General features: G+C 35.1%; 1 protein-coding gene across 1 annotated transcript; it reads left to right on the forward strand.

Annotated features, from left to right (window-relative positions):
* The first annotated feature begins 10259 nt into the window (after positions 1-10259).
* Positions 10260-12625, forward strand: LOC103445720 (cationic amino acid transporter 8, vacuolar). Its single transcript, XM_008384742.4, has one exon. The coding sequence runs from the start codon at positions 10549-10551 to the stop codon at positions 12316-12318; it is 1770 nt and encodes a 589-aa protein (XP_008382964.2). The 5' UTR covers positions 10260-10548; the 3' UTR covers positions 12319-12625.
* The last annotated feature ends 8479 nt before the right edge of the window (positions 12626-21104 follow it).

The raw sequence follows: 21104 nt of genomic DNA on the forward strand, positions 1-21104 counted from the left end.
TATGAGCTAGCATTGATTGATGAGATATGGGTGCAGTCGCACAAGTCACCATAGGTGACTCCGACTTGCGTGTTAGTATGGGTCATTAAGCACATGATTATTTATATTGCTAATGAGATGATGTGCAGTGGTATACTTCTGGATTTACTGTTAGTATACTTTTGATTTCATACTTATACGTAACATGATTTTCTAGAAACTATACAGGTTTTACGATGAAGGGTTACTACCTTTGATAATTGAAATGATTTTGAAAATATTTGTATTACTCACTCACACTTTCTATTTTTTCACCCCTCGAGGTTCTAATAGCAAAGTTTCATATCGACGAGGACTTGTGACACTCCTCAGTTCAGGTGGCTCCTTATGATGGTATAATTATTATCCTACCTCACTGTACTTTTCTTATGCTTTGTATCACATGTGAAATGGGTCCAAAACCGCTCACCATGCACTTGTGTATATAGGCACTTTTAGGTTTAAATTTATTTATATTTTACACATTATCACACTTTATGGCTTCGTCACCTTCTAAGTGTCGGCCAGCACAGCTCGATTTGAAGTCCCAGTGAACATTCTGGATCGGGGTGTGTCAGTGAAGGTTGTCAATTCAGTTGAAAAATATTGTCACTACTTTTTTTACTGTTAGTGCTTATTTGGACATTTTGACATCTTCTTTAGAAGTGCACCTAGATGAATCGGTTACATCTTTGTAGTGATGTTCTAATTGATATTAGATCTCTACATCAACGTACATATGAGAATACGAGTATACCCCATTCTTCTTTTATAATTGTACTCTTGTCTAGTCATGTAATGATTTGCTTATATTTTTTTAAACAATACTATGTTGCATTCCCATGTTATTTTTCTAGCTTTTATGAGAGGTTTAGATGTAGAGAAATTATATTCACATATCCCAAATTACTTATCCCATATTTTTTAATTTTTTTAATATTTTCTACACTACTACCACTTGATAGAAAAAATGTGAACGTATTAAGTAGTATGAATATATTCCTGTCGGTTCTGCTTAAAATTTTTTTAACAGTTTTATTATTATTTTTTATTTACAAAATTTTTCCCATAACTTCTATTTTTCATATTTTTTTCCTATAACTTTTATTTTACAAAATTTGTGAAATATTTTTTTTTAAATTCCATTTTTTCCTATAACTTCTATTTCACAAAATTTGTTTCATTTTATTTTAAATTTGTGAAATATATATTTTTTAATTATATTTTTTATCCTATAACAACATTAAATTAAATTAAGTAACATGAAACAACATTAAACAATATGAAACAACATTAAATAACATTAACCAATATAAAAATTATACAACATAAAAAAAACATTTAACATCATGAAACTTAAACAACATTTAAGTTATAGTTTTCAAATAATAAATTATGTTTGGCCCTATAGCCCTTGGTTGGAGATCGTTTTTTGTGACAGGGCTAAAACGAGTCATTTGGCCCTCGGTTGGAGACAAAGGCAAATATGATCATGTACTGTTCATTAAAATATTAATATCTTGGATGACCAGAATGCTAAAACAAGCCTTCTGGCCAGCTCTCAGTTGGAAATGGCCTCAAGTCCTAATATAATTTCCAAGTAGCATCTTCCTTGGAAAATCAACCATTGAACTAAAACCTCTATAGCAGCATGGAGTAACACAGTTTCACCCAAATGCCCTTTCAGACATGAAACAAGGAAAACAAGATGTAGTTTAGAGTTTTCTGATAACTTCAACTTATAAGCCACAACACCTACTTGATTTAAAATTTCTAACAGACCATAGAATCTGCAGCTTATGCAATGGATGAGAAGTGAGAGACATGTTGATAGGGAATCATTCTCAAGTATACACAATCTCCTACTTCAAACACCTTTTTAGTTGAAAAATATTGTTACTACTTTTTTTTACTATTAGTGCTAATTTCGATATTTGGACATTTTCTTTAGAGATGCACTTAGATGGATGGGTTACATTGTTGTAGTGATGTTCTAATTGATATTATTAGATCTATTACGGTACATATGAGAGTATGAGTATACCCCATTCTTCTTTTAGAATTGTACTCTTGTCTAGTCTTGTAATTATTTGCTTATATTTTTTAGACAACACCAAGGTCATGTCGCAATCCCATCTTATTTTTTCTAGCTTTTATGAAAGGTTTAGATGTATAGCTTCAACTTTCGAACTTTGAATCCAACCCTTTAATTTTTACGATTTTTTTATTATTGTGAAGGAAACTAAACGCTGAACCTATTAGCATCTTAACTCATTACATCATTTTATTTTACAGAACTTTAATGAAAAACTCCTAGTACTATTTACTTTAACGAAAAATCACATTTTTACACAAAAAGTCAATCATGGTACTATTCACTTTACCATTTATTTTGTCTTTATCGTTAAAACTCAAAGTTTTCAAGCCTTTTTTATTTTATCTCACAACTTGAACTAACTTTGAAAACCTAACAATATGTTTACAATGTGCTTTAGGTTACATTTTTTTTTTTCATATGAGTTGCGAAAATGAAATATATTGATCACAAAAAATGAGTAATACGTAAGTTAAGCATGAATTTTAACTCAATCGAATGTATCCATGATTGGTTTTGAACCCCTTTGTAAATTCACCATGGTGAAATTGATGTGTGTCAAATGTCATTGTGTTACAATCACATGATGTTTTTACTTCTTACATTTGGTAGTTTAATTTTGACATATTCCATAGTTGACAAATTAGATTTGTAGACACCTCTAACTGATAAGTATAATTTACACCGTTTTAGGCTTTCCATGTAGCAATACTTTTCGTTGCAATATTTGACTCCCTTTTACTCTTTGAATATGCTTGTTGTGTCCACTGTTTACCTACCTTTTGTATCATTCACGAAGAGCCTGAGCCCTGATAGATCTAGGGATGGGTTCAGTTTCATTCGATTCGGTTTTTTATCAAAACTTAAACAAAACCAAAACTTTGGTTTGGTTCAGGTCGAATTTCTTTCGATTTTTTTTTGTTTGATTTTATTTTTGTTTGGTTTTCTACGATTTGTTTCGATACGGTTTCGGTTTTTTTTTATTTTATAAACTTGATCTTTTTTAAAATGAAATTTAGAAAAGAGGCTTGCATTGATAGACTAATAATAAGAAAATGGGGAAACTGGGAAAGTGGGAAGGTAATTGTACATATACAAGATCATACAATCCAATCATATTCTATCAACAACCTCAATTGCAAAAAAAAAAAAAAAATGATCATCACAAAAAGCAAACAAATAGAGAAGCTCTTCCAGGTTCCAACGCCTTCTAAAACTTTCATCTATAACCTATGAAATCTTGTTTTTGGATTTCACTATTATAATTTATGTGTTTGTATTATTGAGATTTTATACTATTTTTCGGGAATTTAAATTAATTTTAGATTTTAATTACTTAAGTACAAAGTTGAATTTTTGAAAAATAATTATTTATAATTTGTAGACCTTAGGAGGTCATAAGTAACGTTTTCGAATAGATCTCAAAACCACGAACGTATAGGCGGAAGCCGTTTGCGAGTCCAGATTATAACGGTATAGTTACGAACATTTGAAGTCGTTTTACTAAACTATAGTTTTTAAATTAGTTAAACCCCCACACATGTGGGAATTCGGCCTATCAGGTGTGAGTAAATTTCGGTCCAATCAAACTATTGGACCAGTCTGATTTAAGAAAAAGGGACCAATCAGTTAAGAGCAACTCCACCAGGAACATTAGCCCGATGGATCCGCGACTTCCCCATCCTAATAGCCACAACTGCAAGCTTCAGCCCATGCAAGCGTGTGGGATGAGGGGGGGCTTAAGCAAGAGGCCCAGCTCAAATTGGTGGCTCGAGAGCCTGAGGGTTGTGTGATGTGTGGCTGACGTCAGGGTGACCCGGGTCGAATTCGTCCATTTTCCTTTGTCGGAATCTGGAAAAAGAATGGGATGCATGCAGGGAATTAAGCCCTCGAATTAAACCACAAGAATTGCAACACAACATGATTTAAAGCTCAAGAACACAAGATAGTGATAGAAACATCACTTTGGTTAGAGATTGAGAGCTCAAGCTCCTGGCTTCAATGGTAGGACCTCGCACTATGCACCGATGCCGCATGCAAGGCCATCGTTGGGTTCCTTAAGTTCCAGGCATTCCAAAAATATTATTTTTGAGCTTGATTTGTTGAAGGTTTGAAGAGGAATGAGGAAGAAAGCTCACGAGAGTGAGCTGGAAAAAAAGGGAGAAAAAGAAAGAAAAAAGAAGACAAAGATAGAAAGAAAAGAAAGATAGAGACAGAGACAAAAAGAAAGGGAGAGAAGGAGAGAGAGGAAGAACCGGTCAAATAAGAGGGGAAATGGAAAGGGTGATGGGGATGTCTGATGGATTGGGTAAGGAAAAAATACTAATATTTTATTACCTATTGTCATGGCTATTCAGTTTATAGGTGAAGATGTAAAAGGCAATTACTGTTCATTAAAGGCAATTATTGTTCACTTGGTGGATTCAATAGTGAGTTGTCCTAAGGGGCCTTTGCAACGCTGTAGTTGCTCTAAAAGGGAGGGAGCAACCAATCAAGAAGGGCGGAAAAAAAAAAAGGACCATTCCCGTCGGCCTGTACACCTGCGCACCAACCCGACCAAATTTTGACGGATTCCGCCATTTTTCCGTCAATTCACCTCTATCCAACATCTGCAACCTCTTCCACAACTTCCCATCTACTATCTCCACTCAAATTTGAAGGGTTTTAGGTCCAAAATCGCGTAGAACCTCACCAGAGAACTCAGTGGTTCTCGACAGCGATTCCACCATTCCAGCAAGCTTCACCACCCACCACTACCCTTAATCAACTCCTATTAGACCCAGGAACAAGACCCAACCAGTTGTAGAGGCATTGGAACACCAAGGAAGTCGAATCGAAGAACACCCACCTTAGGGTTTTCGACGGGTTTGAGTGAAATTGGAATTTTTCTCGGCCAAATTGGACTTGATTACATGTATGAAAATTGCTCCCCTCATTAGGATCTTCATTTCTATGAAATTTGGTAACTTTTGGAAATAGTTGAATTTTCTTACAAGCCGGGGTGACCAACAACCACCTATGGCTGCAGGTGGGCCGAGGCACCCCCTGACCTTCCTAGACTAAATTTGATACCCCAATTCCATATGTGAAGTCTAATTGATGAATTTCCATTGTTTGAGTATATTTTCATTAAGGTTCGCCACTTGAATATTCTAACTAACGACGATTCAACCGTTGGATCGGCATCAAACTTTAATACGTAGTAGTACGTAATATTTGAGGACAATAGGAACTTACTGATTGGATTTCTAAGTTTGTAAAACAAAATGTCGACCGCCACTTGAAATTGCAATTGGCGGAGATCTAACCATTGGATCATTCCGAAATTTTAGAATACAGATCTAGAAGATTAATGAGAACCTTGGGAAGTTATGGATAAAAAATCCATGGACGAATGTTCCAAATTGACTTGTATAGCATTGTGGACCCCACCTTTGACAAAGACTTAACTTTTGCCCAATAGGCTATGAAATGATCTTAAATATTAAAATATGTATTACTAGAGACTATGTAGGGCTTAGTGGGCCTATATGGGTTAGTGGGTTATCCTAGATGATTTATACATCGGTTTACAAGTACGGGATGTCATATTGTGATATATATGTGTGTTTATTTATCTTCTTAATAATGTGAATGATAAGTATGATAAATGTTATGACAATGTGATCCTAGAATTCTATTAGATGTATTCGGTAGAACCTATATGCTTGTGTGACATTAGTTGGTGGCCATGAGAAGTTGATGGTGTAGGTGACTACGTTCTAACTCATAGGAGTTGAGTTGTGGGTAGGTTATGTGTTGAATTTACTGCACCATGTAGCAGCAGTACATGGATGGTCCTGCTTGGTATATCCACGTTGGGGACCATACGTATTTCAAGGGTGATCATGCTTGGTATATCCACGTTGGGTGAGCACCATATGCACGATGAGATTATGCTATGGTTCTGCTTGGTATATCCACGTTAGGGGACCATACGCATTCTAGGAGTGATGATGCTTGGTATTTCCGCGTTGGGTGATCACTACCTAGAGCTATAGGATACAATCATGCTTGGTATATCATCGTTAGGGGACTGTTAGGGGTGATCATGCTTGGTATATCTGCGTTGGGTGATCATTGCCTATGTTATTGGACTATACATATGGTTCTGCTTGGTATATCCATATTGGGGGACCATACGCATTCTATGAGTGATCATACTTGGTGTATCCAAGTTGGGTGATCACTACCTAGAGTTAGGATGTGGTCTTGCTTGGTATATCTGTGTTGGGTGATCATTACTTGCACGATGAAGATTAGTTGTACTTGGTACATTTTGATAGGCAATTATATTTCGGGTTGGATTTCGTTGAGTGGTCCATAATCCCTACTCTTGCTCATTTCCATAAAGTTAATTCGACCCTAGATTTGAGTGAGTAGGAATTGCTCACAATAGATGTTATGTTTATAAATTAGAATTATCATGTTATTACTTGGAATCCAGGTAGGGAATTATGTAGTATTCCTTTATTAAATTTCGTGCATTGATATGTGATCTTGTTGACTGATTAACATAATTAATTGTTAATATCGTACCTACTTGATTCATGGAATTGGTTACTTGAAGTGATTGTGGAATGATGTTGGATATGATTGTTATTAATACTATTAGATTAGTTGATTAATGTGACTAGAGGATACTATTGTGCTTTGTTGATTCTTTGATATATTACATGTTATGAATTGCGATTTTATGTTGAAACATAGTGATTTATATAATGGATGAAATAGAAACCTTGATTGTCATGTGGGTTCGTTATGTAGCTTGAATCGAATAATTCATGCTTGTTAATTCCAAGTGATTGATTGATGAATGTTATGCCTTTTGGCTTGAACGGACTGTGATATATTCTAAGGGGTGTGTTATCCACACACCCCTTTTTACTTCTTACACACCCCTTGTTAATTTATGTCATTTTATTTTCTTCAATTCATCTGATCCAACGGCAAAAAATTAGAAGGGTGTGTGAGAAGTGAAAAATGGTGTGTGGATATCATATAATAAGGATTTCCAATACTCTCAAATAGGTGGTGGTGCTCAATTGCTTAGGTTAATTAGAGCATATGCATGAGCTTACTAAATGGTTGTTCGCAATCATGTCCATCAAGAAAAAATGTTTGCAGCTAATGGTTTTAGCTTAATGTGCTATGGAGAGTCATTTAACTCGAGTCTTCTCAATGTTTGCATCCGATTATTGAATACTAATCGTGTTTGTCATTGTTTTTCTTAACCTTGTGTTTCGACTTTCGGGGCATTAGACCACATCCTACTAAAATCCTTCGCTTGGCTGCTGCTACAATTGGTTATGATTTTTGGTCTCTTCCTCTCCTCTTTGGTGAGTCTAATCCTTATATAACCCTACTTCTCGTTCTGCTCTGATGAGTAGACTTCATATTATATATTTTACTCTATTATTAGTATATTTTGGTTAATATTTTGGAAGAATTTTGATACTTTGAATTGTATTTTTAATATAGGACTTTCGACTTCCTCTAGAGCAAAACAGAACCAAATGGATGAATTTTGGAGTAATTCCAGTTGGAGGACGTTCATGAGTCACTTATCTTGATCATATCAAAATTTAGGATTTTTCCATCAAGCGGTTATTTTCTAGCGATAAAATAAAAAAGCGATGCGCGATGCTGGAAAATGACGTTTTTGGGCTTAAATTGAGTTTTTGGAGCTCAAGATGACCTCGGATGGTTTCGTGGCCTTCTGGAGATGTGTTCGAAACATCCTGATCTTTAAAGCAAGCTATCTTGGGCCGGATTTGGAGGAGATCTGAGCCTAAAACGTGGCTGGACAAGTACTTGGCAAATTCTTCTAGTTTAATTAGGGTTTTATTTTCTAAGATATTTTATTATTTTTCTTAGTTTCCTAATTGGAATAAGAGACCTATGTTTTAGGGTTTGTGGATGGCTTAGCAAATATATGGCTTTGCCGTTCTTAGTTTTTGCTACGCTTTGCAACTTTGGAGATAGAAAGCAATTGCTACGGTTTTTGGAGATTTTCTACTTTAAGGTGTTTTCATTCTTTTTATTTTTCATAATATTTCCTATGATTTCAATTATGAATATGTGTAACTAATTTCTTTTGTTAGGGCGAAGTCTTGAGCCTTAACATGAATATGTGATTTTTATTTAATTGCTTATAATTGATTGCATGCACACTTTGAATTATTAATCACTGGTTTAAATTATCTAATTCTGAATGCCTGATCACCATTAGGATCTTTAGAAAAGTAATTTGATGCAATTTTGGTAAGAATGTTCTCTGAAATTGACGCTGGCTTCTTGTGATTAATAATTGTAATTTCACTTAGGATGAATACCACGTTTTAAGGGTTGCATAGTTTTTCAAAGGGTTTTCATAGAGCATAATGAGTCTTTCATGTTCAGATTTGATCTGAACGTCCGGACGGGTTGCATGTTAGATATACGTTCTATGTTGGAGATTCCAAGTATAATATGAATTAGGAAAATCTAACTTTCAAAGTGGCATGTGTAGATCATAAGTAATTGGTAAAAGTTCATAGGATTGCTAGGTAATGGTGGAACCCTAGTGCTTTCTTAATTTGATTTCTCCAAAATTGGTTCCTTTTCTTTCATCTTTAATATTGCAGATTAGTTTACTTTTATTAACTAAATTCGTTTTTAATTTAAGTAGTTTATAAAATCAATCATCTCAATTTCTACTTTACAATAATTAATTGAAATTTGGTTTGCTTCGAATTATTTAATAATCCATGTGGAGAACGACCTTGCAAGATTCGTTTATACTACAACAACCTTATAATTCTTGCAAGTATTATATGAGTTTTTAACTCGTTCGCATGTGTAGCAAAATCCTTATCATGCTCCTCCATATATCATAAGATCCTCTCTTGAATGTTGATTTTCAAGATAAATTTCGACACTTATGTGCTTGACTCTTGTTGTTGTTGTTGTTGAGTTATTACGAATGTGGATGTTGGTCGTGCTAATGTTTTGGTTGATGAACCTAATATATTATAAATGGGTTTTCTTCGAGTGAGAGAAATCATTAAAATTGATGAACCTAATATATTATAAATGGGTCTTATTCATGTGATTAATGTCAAGGGTGATAAGACGTTTTATTTTTTTTGGGAGTCAGATCCGAAGCTTCTTTTAGATTGCATATTTTGTCCAATTTCTTACATTTTAAGCTGAACTGCTAATTTAGTCCTTAAATTATTACTTTTGTGAAAATCAAGTCCTTAAACTATTTTTTTTTTCAGAAAAATTAGTCATTAAATTAGAAAAATCTATCAATTACATCCCTAATATTATATTCCAAAATACTCTATTCAATTTTTCGTCCATTTAAGTCACGTTATTTGCATGTGATAGACATTAGATTAGAGAGTAGATTGGTAGTTTTTCATAAAGAAATAGTGTATGGAGTTAACTTTGGAGGATAAATTAGACGTTTTCATAAGAAATAATGTAAGTTAACTTTGGAATGAAAATTAGACATTAGATTCGTAATCTCTATGAAATGTTAAGGGCTTAAAGGCGAGAAAATAATGTTATTATATTCTAAAATGTGTCAAGTGACTTAATACTAGTTTGGTACTGAGGTGCTTTTATAAAAAGTGGGTATAAAAAAGTTGAGCTCAAAAAAATGTTTGGTAAAGACTTAAAAACAACTTATTTTCATAGTTTTGGGTGAAAAAAAAGCTGAAAACATGAAGTAGCAAAAATGAGCTAATTCTCACAGCACAGCAGAAACAGTTTTTTTTCAAAGTACAACAATACCAAACTAGCCCTTAGGTTGACGAAAAATTAATAAAATAGCTTTGAATATAATAATAGAGATGAAATACGCATTTTTTAATGAATTTAGGAATTTATTTTACAGAAATTTTTTTTAGGAATCTAATATTCACTGAGAATCTAGTTCAGGGACTAAATTAGCATATTGGTTTGAGAAAACGATTTTGCACTATTTTCTCTTTCTGCACAATCTTGTTTATTTTCGCTCATTGATATGGGTAAAAGCAAGAAAATAATATCTGCATTCTATTTTTCACAAATGATAACGATGGTAGATAAGAGAAAGAGATCGGAGCACCATCACAGAAAAATGAATCTAGCTCTAATTCTTGCATTAGAATTTATTCAACAGCAGCCAATGAATTTAGATTGAAAAAGAAGAAGATTATAATATCGTAATTACATCCCAAAATAAAAACAAAAACCTAATTACCCAAATTGAACTTTAATGAACAAGCGCTAATTATAGTTCCCAGTAATTGTCTCCTTCAATAATTCACTCACCGTCAACGACCACGTGTCTCCCAACTCCAACAACCAACAGCTGCAGCACTTCAAAACCCACCAACCCGCCAACCAACCCACCGTAAGCCGCCATGGATTTACATCCCGAGCAGGAAGGCCAGCAGGACTCAAAACCCAGAAGCTATTGGAGCAGATGGAGCAAACAGGACTTCTTCCCAGAAAACACATTCCAGAACTTCAATTCCTACAAGGACGCCCTCTCCCACACCCCCTCCCGCCTCAAGGACCGCCTCCTCCACCGCTCCTCCGACTCCTTCGAGCTCCTCCAGCTCCCCAAACAGAGCGAGAATCTTATGAAGCGCTGCCTCACTTGGTGGGACTTAATCTGGCTCGGCTTCGGCGCCGTCGTTGGTTCAGGCATTTTCGTGATCACTGGGCAGGCAACCCGCGACGACGCCGGTCCGGCCATTGTTCTCTCCTATGCCGTCTCTGGTCTCTCTGCTATGCTCTCGGTTCTATGCTACACGGAGTTCGCCGTTGAAGTCCCAGTTGCTGGCGGGTCATTTTCGTACCTTCGGATAGAATTGGGGGACTTTGTGGCGTTCATTGCGGCGGGGAACATTCTCCTGGAGGCTCTGGTGGGTTCGGCAGGGCTCGGAAGGTCTTGGTCTTCTTACTTTGCCAGCATTTTTCGGACTGATGACACCGATTTTCTTCGAATTCGGGTAAAATCTCTGCCTGATGGGTTTAATCTTTTGGACCCAATTGCTGTTGTGGTGCTTTTGGTTGTTAATAGTATTGCAATGAGTGGAACTAGGAGGACTTCTGTGTTGAATTGGATTGCCTCCATAGCTAGTGGTTTGATCATTGTGTTTATATTGATTGTTGGGTTTGTTAAGGGAAAGACTGAGAATTTGGTGCCCTTTTTCCCATATGGGGCAAAGGGCGTTTTCGAGGCGGCTGCTGTTGTGTACTGGTCTTATACTGGTTTTGATATGGTTGCCAATATGGCCGAGGAGGCAAAGAAGCCCTCGAGGGACATACCGGTTGGTTTGGTTGGTTCTATGAGTTTGATCACAGTGGTTTATTGCTTGATGGCTTTGGTGTTGTGTATGATGCAGAAATACACTCAAATCGATAGAGATGCTGCTTATTCGGTTGCTTTTGAGGCAATTGGGATGAATTGGGCTAAGTACATAGTGAGTATATGCGCCCTCAAGGGAATGACTACAAGCCTGCTGGTTGGGTCTATGGGGCAAGCTAGGTATACCACTCAGATTGCAAGAGCTCATATGATTTCACCCTGGTTTGCTTTGGTTCACCCAAAAACTGGAACCCCCATTTATGCTACCGTATTGGTAACCTTAGTTAGTGCAGTTGTTGCACTATTCACTAGTCTGGATGTGCTGTCAAGCGTCTTCTCTTTCAGTACGCTCTGCATATTTATGTTTGTGGCTATAGCATTGCTTGTGAGGCGGTATTATGTTAAGGATGTGACGCCAACGACTGATTTGGTCAAGTTCCTTGTATGTTTGTTCTTAATAATTGGTTCTTCTACAGGAATTACAACGACTTGGAATACAGGGATGCGAGGGTGGGTTTGGTATGTAGTGTTTTCTGTGATTTGGTTAGTGGGGACTTTGTGGATGGCATTGCTTCCAAAGCACCGGGTTCCTAAGGTTTGGGGGGTTCCACTTGTTCCATGGTTGCCTGCGTTGTCGATTGGAATTAATGTTTTTCTCATTGGGTCTCTGGGTTATGTTGCATTCTTGAGGTTTTTCATTTGCACTGCAGTCATGGTTCTCTACTATTTGTTCGTTGGTGTACATGCAACATATGATGTAGCTCACCAGATTGAACAAGAACCAAGAACTCAAGAGGGAAATGAAAATGCTAGTTAAGAGGTGCTATGCTTGTCTACTATTTGATGGCCGGTGTAGATGCAGCATATGATGTGGCTCAACAGATTGAACAAGAACGGAGAACCAACTATTTAGGATATCTCTTAGGGGAATTTATGAGTACACTTAATTTAGTGAATGCTTTAGAATGTCTAGTTTTCCTCGACGAGGGATTCACAAAATCAAATATTGGCAAGACTGTTTTCATCCAAAATCCAATTGTATGCGAGTCTTTAGGTGAAGGGGAAACAAATTGTGAATGACTCTGTATGTGCTTTATAGAATTGCTTCAAAGCTTTAGATTAAATGCTTAATTAAACTGTCTCTCAGGTAATTAACAACCGTAAGTAAATGACTGCGGTCACGTAGAAGTTTAAGATAGTGAGATGAGTGCATGAGCAAAGAGAATGATAGATGAAAGTTTACTATAAGGTGCGGTTCTACAAGGAAGCGGATACACTATCTTCACTAACTGGCCTAACATGTATTTGCATTGCTCAAGTTGGTCGTTATTTCTTCATTTGGGTTGGAGCTCAAAATCTTTTAGTTGCCAATTGGCAAAATTGTTGACATCTGGTTTTTAGTTTTTATTTTTCGAAAACTAAAAGTAGTTACTAAACGATATTTCAATTTTTCAAAAACCAAAAACTAAAAACGAAATGGTTATTAAACGGCCTCTTAGATTTTTATTTTCTTGGTTCACTTCCAATTTTTCTACCCACCAACTAAATCTCAACCCTAATCCCACCATTTATGCATTCACCTTCCACTTCTTTTCACCATCTCCTCTATATCTCATCATCCCCCTTTCCTAAATCCGAAGTCCTTGTAATTTTGGGGTGTTCTTTTTAATTTGGGCTAGATTTTTGTGTTGACTCTTGGTCTTGCGGTCTTTGTTTATTTCCTCATGACTTCAGTTTTCTTAATCTGGGGTTTTATTGAAAGGTTGTTTGCCTTGAGTCTTCTTTTTCTATTTGGGCCGTGACTTAAGCCTAAAAACAACAGCAGCCCATAATCTTTCTGTTGCGCCTTAAGTCGATTTTCTCATAATTCACACTTTTTCTAAGACAGTCGGCCTGAGGCCCTGAGTTGACCATTTGGCAGTTAAGTGCAAATAGGATTTGCATGTGGTTCATCGTCTCCATCATTATAGTCTTGTTCTTTAATTTATAGGTTCAAATTTACTCTCATCTCTTAGTCTACCATAAAGCAGAAATATTATTTATAATAAAAAAAGTGTAAATGCTACTTAATATTACGGTTTATTGATATTTCTTTTTATTCATAAGAGCGAGGTCTCAAATATTGAGAACGAGTTTGCAATCAATTTATTCTTATATTCCATTAGTGTAAATATATCATTGTATTAATAAAAAGTGTAAATAAGATTTGTTCATCAATGTAAAGTTATGTAATAACCTCTCGTTTCCTACAGGTCTTTGTATATTATATATGGATAGCGCTTGTGTACTTCTATTGGGGGGACTTAGTTGTCCCCACACTTATAATTAACGAGCTTTTACCATCTGAACATTATAATCATAACTGTTCATTTTCTTTTTCATCATCTAAAGATCATATAGTAAAAATTATTTAATTTGAAGATCTTTTAGCAATTCATATGTATAAAACAAATGGACAGTTCATCATGAAGATGTTATTTGTTACCAATTTCGTTGATTGGTTTAACACATGGATAACTAAACGATTTAAATTGAATGTTTTTTTTTTTGCAGATATGATCTTTAGATAATAATAAAGAGAACAAAACGGTTCTGATTATGATGTTTGGACAATAAAAATTCATTAATCGTGAAGTATGAAGACAAGTAAATCCCCATAGAATGACACAAGCATTATCCATTATGTCTTGAGGATATTTAAGCTAAGCTAAGGAAAACTTTTCCAGAGGAGTCAGCTGTTTCATCACGTTTGTATTTGTTCGCTTAGGTCCCTATCTATTGCATATCAAGAGATTTGGCCCAAAAAAAAGGTATATTGCATCTTAAGAGACAAGAATACACATAAATAAAATAAAATAAAATAATAAAAAAACTAACAAAAAGTCCAATTTTTTTTTTAGTTTTAATAAAAAATGACAAATAAAGATGTAGTGAATAGTACTAAAGAAAAGGTAAAAATGTAATTTTCCGTTAAAAATAAACAATACCGAAAGTGTTTCGTTAAAACTCCTTAAAAAAATTCTCAACCTAAATCATATAATATAAACACGCACTCATATTGTTTTTTTCGAGACACATAAAAAAATTTCTCAACCTGTATATCATGCATACATACACTCATATTGTTACACACACACTGCAATTTCCACGTTTGCTTTCAGGGTGCCACAGGTCCTTGAGCATCCCAACAACGATTGTGGAAAGATTTTAAAAGATGTTAGGTGCTAGTTGGGCGACAGGTTGAAACCTAACGCCTAGGCAGTTAGACGGGTGCCTAGGAGGATGAGGCGGATTTAAGAAAATATATTATATTTCGTGTAAGTAAATGTTTGTTTATACTTCAAATAAATATAATTTATTCATAAACTACAAAATAGAATGACGTATACATTATGAAGTATTAGAACATAATGAAAATATGAGGAACAAGCATATAATATGTGTTCATTTAAATATTCAACAAGCCTTTTACAATTTATCGAGAAAAATAAAATGTAAAATGGAAGTTATCTATTTTCTGTCTAAGTGAGTTGCAACCGAGACGGATGCCTAGATGGATATAAACGAGCTAGGTGTGTGTCTAGGCGGGCACCTCAGCAGGTCTAGGTACCCTTTCTTAATTTTCAAACACCTAGGAATTAATCGTGACTGTGACCAGCAGTCTAGAGTTTAGACGAAATCTAAACGGCGCTAGGTGAGAATTTTTAGAATAGTGTGTGGGACGCACTTCCTTCTTCAAAACCTTTCCAACTAGAAAAAAAAAAAACTTATTGCTATTGCATCTGAGACGCTCCGTCTTGGGGTCACCAAACACGGCCTCTACCTCCTCTTCTTTCGTTAACTGTAGTTTGCTACGAAACTCTCTCCATCATGGTGTCGCAAACGGCGGCTGCCACCCTAGCCAAGTTTGACTCAAGACTTCTCCACCCTGACGCGAAGGTATTCAATTTTGGTACACGTATGTATTTACATTTTTTTTTCTAAGGATATGTGTCATTATTTTTTTAATGTCTTCTCATTTAGGTACATTTATAAGGATATAATTGAAAGAAGTTTAATAAAATCGATAAACTAAATGTGCATGTATACTAATTTAGGCAATGAACTACCTAATTTTGTATCGAATTCGTTATCAATAAGATTTGAACTTAATACATTTTACTTACAAATGAAGATGAATATCACCGTAACTAAATGACAATTCTCTTTAGATCTTATATTCATTATTTTATCTTTATTTTTTCCATTATACATAAATGGAGATTTGTACCGTTCACACACTTTGTTTAATTTTTGGTTATCAAATCAAATAAATTGAAAATTATCAAACAAAATTAACAAAGCGTGTGAAAGTTAAAAAGAAATATGTGGATAACACAAAGCTAAATTAATTATATAATAATATTTCATAATTTATTTTATTCAAAAGGTATAATTTGTAGATTGACCAACGACCAAATTCCCTCTTTGACCTTAAACCCGTGATACCTTTCTACCTAAAAACATATTGTGATCCTCTGTCTCTTTCTTTGTCAACTGCATTCCAATAGAAAATACACACGTGGCTTTAAAATAGCACATAGATTTTACACCTTTTATACTCCAAGCTTTTGATGAGTCTTGACTAAGAGAGAAATTAGTGACCTACAAACCATTGTGGATCGTTTAATTAAAGGATCTCCTTTTCGTTGAGTATTTTGGTGGGATATTATATATTCTTCCACAGACGTCTGCCGGCCCTATATGCTCTTTAGCAAAGCTTTCAATTAATTAAGAGTTATGCTCCCATTTTAGTTTTCTCAATTAAAGTTCTGGTCTACTCCTCAACTTCCTTATTCTAGGTGATCTTTATTCATTGATCACAGCTAATGATGGGCAAAATTTTACTGAAATTGGCTTATTGTATTTGTATTGTGTATTCTACGTCAACACGACTATGATATTTTGATAATACTCAACTTACACCGTATTTTAATGTATCATCAATACAACATTAACACATCACCAACTTTCATCTAACACATACATGTTAGTATTACTTTATCCCTTTCTAACACGCATTCTTTCTTGATACCTCTCTAATACTTTCACGTCACGTGTTGTCATATCGTCTTAATTTCTTTGACACTTTTAAGCCACGTGTCCTCATATCACTATAATCTCTGATACTTTCATGTCACACGTCGCCATATCTTCATAATACCTTTGACATTTTCATGCCATGTGTCGTGTTGTCATAATATTTGATTTCTACCTAAGAGAAAATGAATAATACAGAAAAGGTAAGAGCGAGTTTTTTTTGGTATTGCAAGAAACGCATTCGATTTGTTTCACTTGAGGGCATAGGAGTAATTGAAACCGCAAATCTCTCATACGTACAATGAATCAAAGATTCAAAACTAAAGGTTGTTAATAAAATGTGATTCCAAAAATGAAACATTGAGGATCATGCATTTGGTTCATTCAAGCTTTTATATCTTCGAAGTAGTGTTTTGTAGAACTAACCTTTACATAGAATTCCGTGTCATTGTCTTACATCCTATATAATGAAATTTGGCCGTATCAGTCAGGATAATTAATTACAAACCAATTATTTGAGCATGGTAAAATGCAGCTGCATTTGTAGTGTGATGTTCTCTTTGGATCTCGGGTCTCTATATTTAGCGATTGTGTATTTACCCGCACTTCGTTATATTTTAACTATTCAAATAATCTAACCACGAGCTGATAATCCAATGGTAAATGACGGATTACGAGACTTCCTTAAAACTAAAAACTGGAGGTTTCAGGTTCAAAACCCGTTGCTGGTGTGGAAGCTGGCCAGGGAGAGGCTGAAATGCCTCTATGAGTCTTCCCGGCGTCCGGAAATAGTGGATAACCGTGACTTGTCACCAGCTGTCCTCCTTTAAAAAAAAAAAATATTCAAATAATTTAACAGCTTAAGACGTGATACATAAGTTAATAATAGAATTTAATTAGTTTTATTCTATTTTTTAACTTTTAATTATTTTCCTAACTAATGTTAACTTCTCTCTCTCAAAGTTTAAATCATCCTTCCTCTCTCTCTCTCTCTTGAATCCCATTTTAGCATACCTTTGAAAAAGATCCAACATTCTAGCAAATAACTCATAAACTAATCCGATAATAAAATTGATTTTATTGGGTTTGAGGTTATTATACTATGATGCAATGCCACGAAAGCTTGGGAAGAAAACCAAAAACCCAATATTTATACCGAAAATGATTGTAAACTATCCAAACTTAATCGTTTTGAGAAAGGGAGAGAGAGATATCGTTTTTTGGGTTTTTGCTTGATATGGTTTCACCAGATCAGTTAATGAATTTTGGCGGCCATGGTTTTTTTTCCTTCCTTGACAGAGGTTTTCATTCTTAACGTCTGTTTAGAGAAATAGAAAAGAAAAATAAAACTAATTAAATTTAATACTAGCTAGATGATGTGTCATAATTTTAGCTCGTTAGATTGTTGGGATTATTTACATATAGAGAAATGCGTGTAAATGTACAATCACTAAATGCAAAAACTCTTGACCCATTCTCTTTACAATATGTTTTTTTATCGTGGCCATAAATAATATCTCAAAGTAAGAATACAAATCATCAAATATCATATTTATACACACACACACACAGACGCTTCATGATACACACACACACACACACACGCTTCATGATACACACACACACACACACATCATAATTTCATATATGTGTGTATATTGTCAAGTCTCGTCTCTATATATTTTATTGTTTTTAAAATTTATTGTACGAGCGTGTTTGTATCGCGTCATAACCGCGTGTATCAATGTGGACTCAACAAAACCTTTTTGAGTTATGTATGCACTTTGATTTATATGTCTACATCAACTTACTCATCAGCACATGTAGATCATATATATGCGATAATTCCACCAAATTAAAATTGTGATTTTGTGTTTCTGCTATATATATCCACCTGCATTCATGCATATAAGATAGTTTCTTGGTGAATAATAATTTTGTAATCACACCAAATTCAATACCCTCTCCATCTATGGTGGTATTTATAGTGTAGGGCAGCATGCATACGATGATGAAGGCAAGTGTACCAAATTTTCAAGGGAAAGATGTAAGTCACATCGGAAAGTAGAAACAGAACGTGAGAAGATAATTGTAGGGTTTGTGTGTGTGTGTGTGTGAAGATGCGAAGGCATTCACATTCCTCATGTCGGAACCGGATCCCCTCCGGATCCAAATAAATTGAGCCTCCTGAGCAAATGATTCGGACCGTTGAAATTTGATCCAATAGCTACAAACAAATGGTCATTTAAAAGTTATAATAATTATAACCATTGAATCCAATTTCAACGAACCGAATCCTTTGATCCTTAGACTCAATTTATTTGAGTCCGGAGGGGATCCAGTTCCCCTTGTGTCAGTTTCCATCTTTAAACCCTAGCTAATGGTGTACAGGAAGAAAAGGGGGGGGGGGGTTTGATGTCTGTTCATTTTTAGGCCCAAGAGCTCAACAACGTTTAGGTCAAAGGTGAATCTTCATTTCCTCAATATGGGTCACATCAAATTTGAAGCGCATGAAAGGTGGCACAATGGACGATGAGCTGTTTTATGTCCAACTTATCCTAATGTTGATCATGAAGTTTCACTTTTTATCCTATGAAGCATGCAATGATTTGTCTGCTGAACTAGAAAACTATAGTTAAAAGTACACATGAATGACAAGCAAATATTTCCTATGATTCTGCGTGGTCCTATATAAATGCTATATGTAGTACTTATGAGATTGTAATTTGTTAGTTTGAATACAGTTTAGATACGGATAGTGATTTTCACATTTTATTTCATCCATTTACACATTTTTTTTGCTTTGTTTTTGTAGTGTGAGCGTTTGTTTTGTTACATCGGTTACTAAAGCATAAAATAAGATGAAATTTTCAAAAAGGGTAAAAAGGGAGTGTGAATCTTACTCCTCTTTAGATAATTGTCAACCTTCCTTTTACAAGTTAATTACATCGTCGTTGATCTGTATATATGCAAATCGATATAGGGTTTAAGCTTAATTAATACATTTGTTTGTAGGGCTTCATGTTGTCGTAAGATAAACAATGGTCGTTCGCTCATTTTGCCCAAGATTGGAAGCATTATTTTATATTCCCTAATATAAAATTACAATTTAGGCCCTAAAATGTAAAAAAAAAAAAAAAAAAAAAAATTCTGAATACAGTCCAAGTCATTTTAACATACGTTAGATAACTGTATTAATATTTTTATACTTCAAGCTCTCAAACTCACTCCCACCCTTCATTTTAGAACAAATTAAAAGCACAAACATGTTGATGAAAAAGAGATTGGTTTTTTATGAAATGGGAGCATGAAATTGATTTTTTGGAAGCTCTACATGAGGTAAGATTTCATATATATATTTTGATTCTGAATCAAATTGAACAACATACGTGTGCTTTTTGAACCCTTAAACTCGATTTAGATTTTCGAAAGGTCCCTATCGAAAAGTTAAAGATATTTCGGTGATTACCTGTCAAAAAATTGAAGCAACACATGTGTTAAATACTCTTTTGTTATTGACCAAAAAAAAAAAAAAAAACTCTTTTGTTGGAGCCTATTGAAATTATGCACAATATCGGTATATACCTGCTGAAAATTGGTATAGGGTGTGGGGAGGGAGAGAGGGCAGTTTGGGTAAGTACGCAGATTTAGATAACTTTTAATTCTAAAAGAAAGTAATTTTTTTGTAAATATACGTAGGGTGTATTTAATAAAATGTAAAGTATCAACAAAACAACCCACTCACAATTTTCTCCCCAACTTTGCATGCTTGTTTCCCTGTACTTTTTTCTTGGGCTAAATTATTTGGCTTGTCTACGTGTCATCATTTCAATGACATAACAAGAGGTAGATGAATATCATTTAGATACTCCACTCATTTATTTGCAATTTTTTTTTCTCATGTTTCATAAGAAATGAGCACATGATGTCCTTTTCAAAATGACAATAACAAATTCTCTTGCTCAAACTTGAAATGCTAAATTATGGAAGATTAGGTCATCATGCACGACCCAATCTTATCACATTATTCTTAAATCCCCAAAATTTATCCAAAACAGTTTGGGTAGGTTATTACATATAGGGAGATCAGATTCATGAGAATGTGAAATCCTAGTGGGACACATATAATAATCAATGATAAGAAGCATCGGCTCGAAGCGAGTAGGAGTAGCCCTAGTATGAAAGCAAAGCGTGTTTCGGTGTTGTGATGGGATGGGATAATATTTGTGTGTGAGAGAGATGGGATGGGATGGGATGGGATAATATGTGTGTGTGTGAGAGAGAGAGAGAGAGAGAGAGTGGGGGAGGGGATTGGCCAAGCTGGCATGCGACCCATAATTGTGCTGGCGCCAAGATCAAAAATAGTAAGAAGTAGTCGACTGGCGGAGTACGACCGACAATAACCAAAAAAGAGCTACGAATATTAAGAGGCCACGTCATGATCGTGAGAGAGACTGACAGATTGGGAAAGCAAAGAATACGGTCTCTCGCTACTGGGCCCTGGGTGGGGAGAGGGAGGGTCTC

Source organism: Malus domestica, chromosome 10, assembly GCF_042453785.1.
Source record: "Malus domestica chromosome 10, GDT2T_hap1".
In the NCBI taxonomy this organism is placed as follows: Eukaryota; Viridiplantae; Streptophyta; class Magnoliopsida; order Rosales; family Rosaceae; genus Malus; species Malus domestica.

Coding starts and splice junctions, on each gene's coding strand:
- LOC103445720 (XM_008384742.4), top strand. CDS start 10,549: ATGGATTTACATCCCGAGCAGGAAGGCCAGCAGGACTCAAAACCCAGA.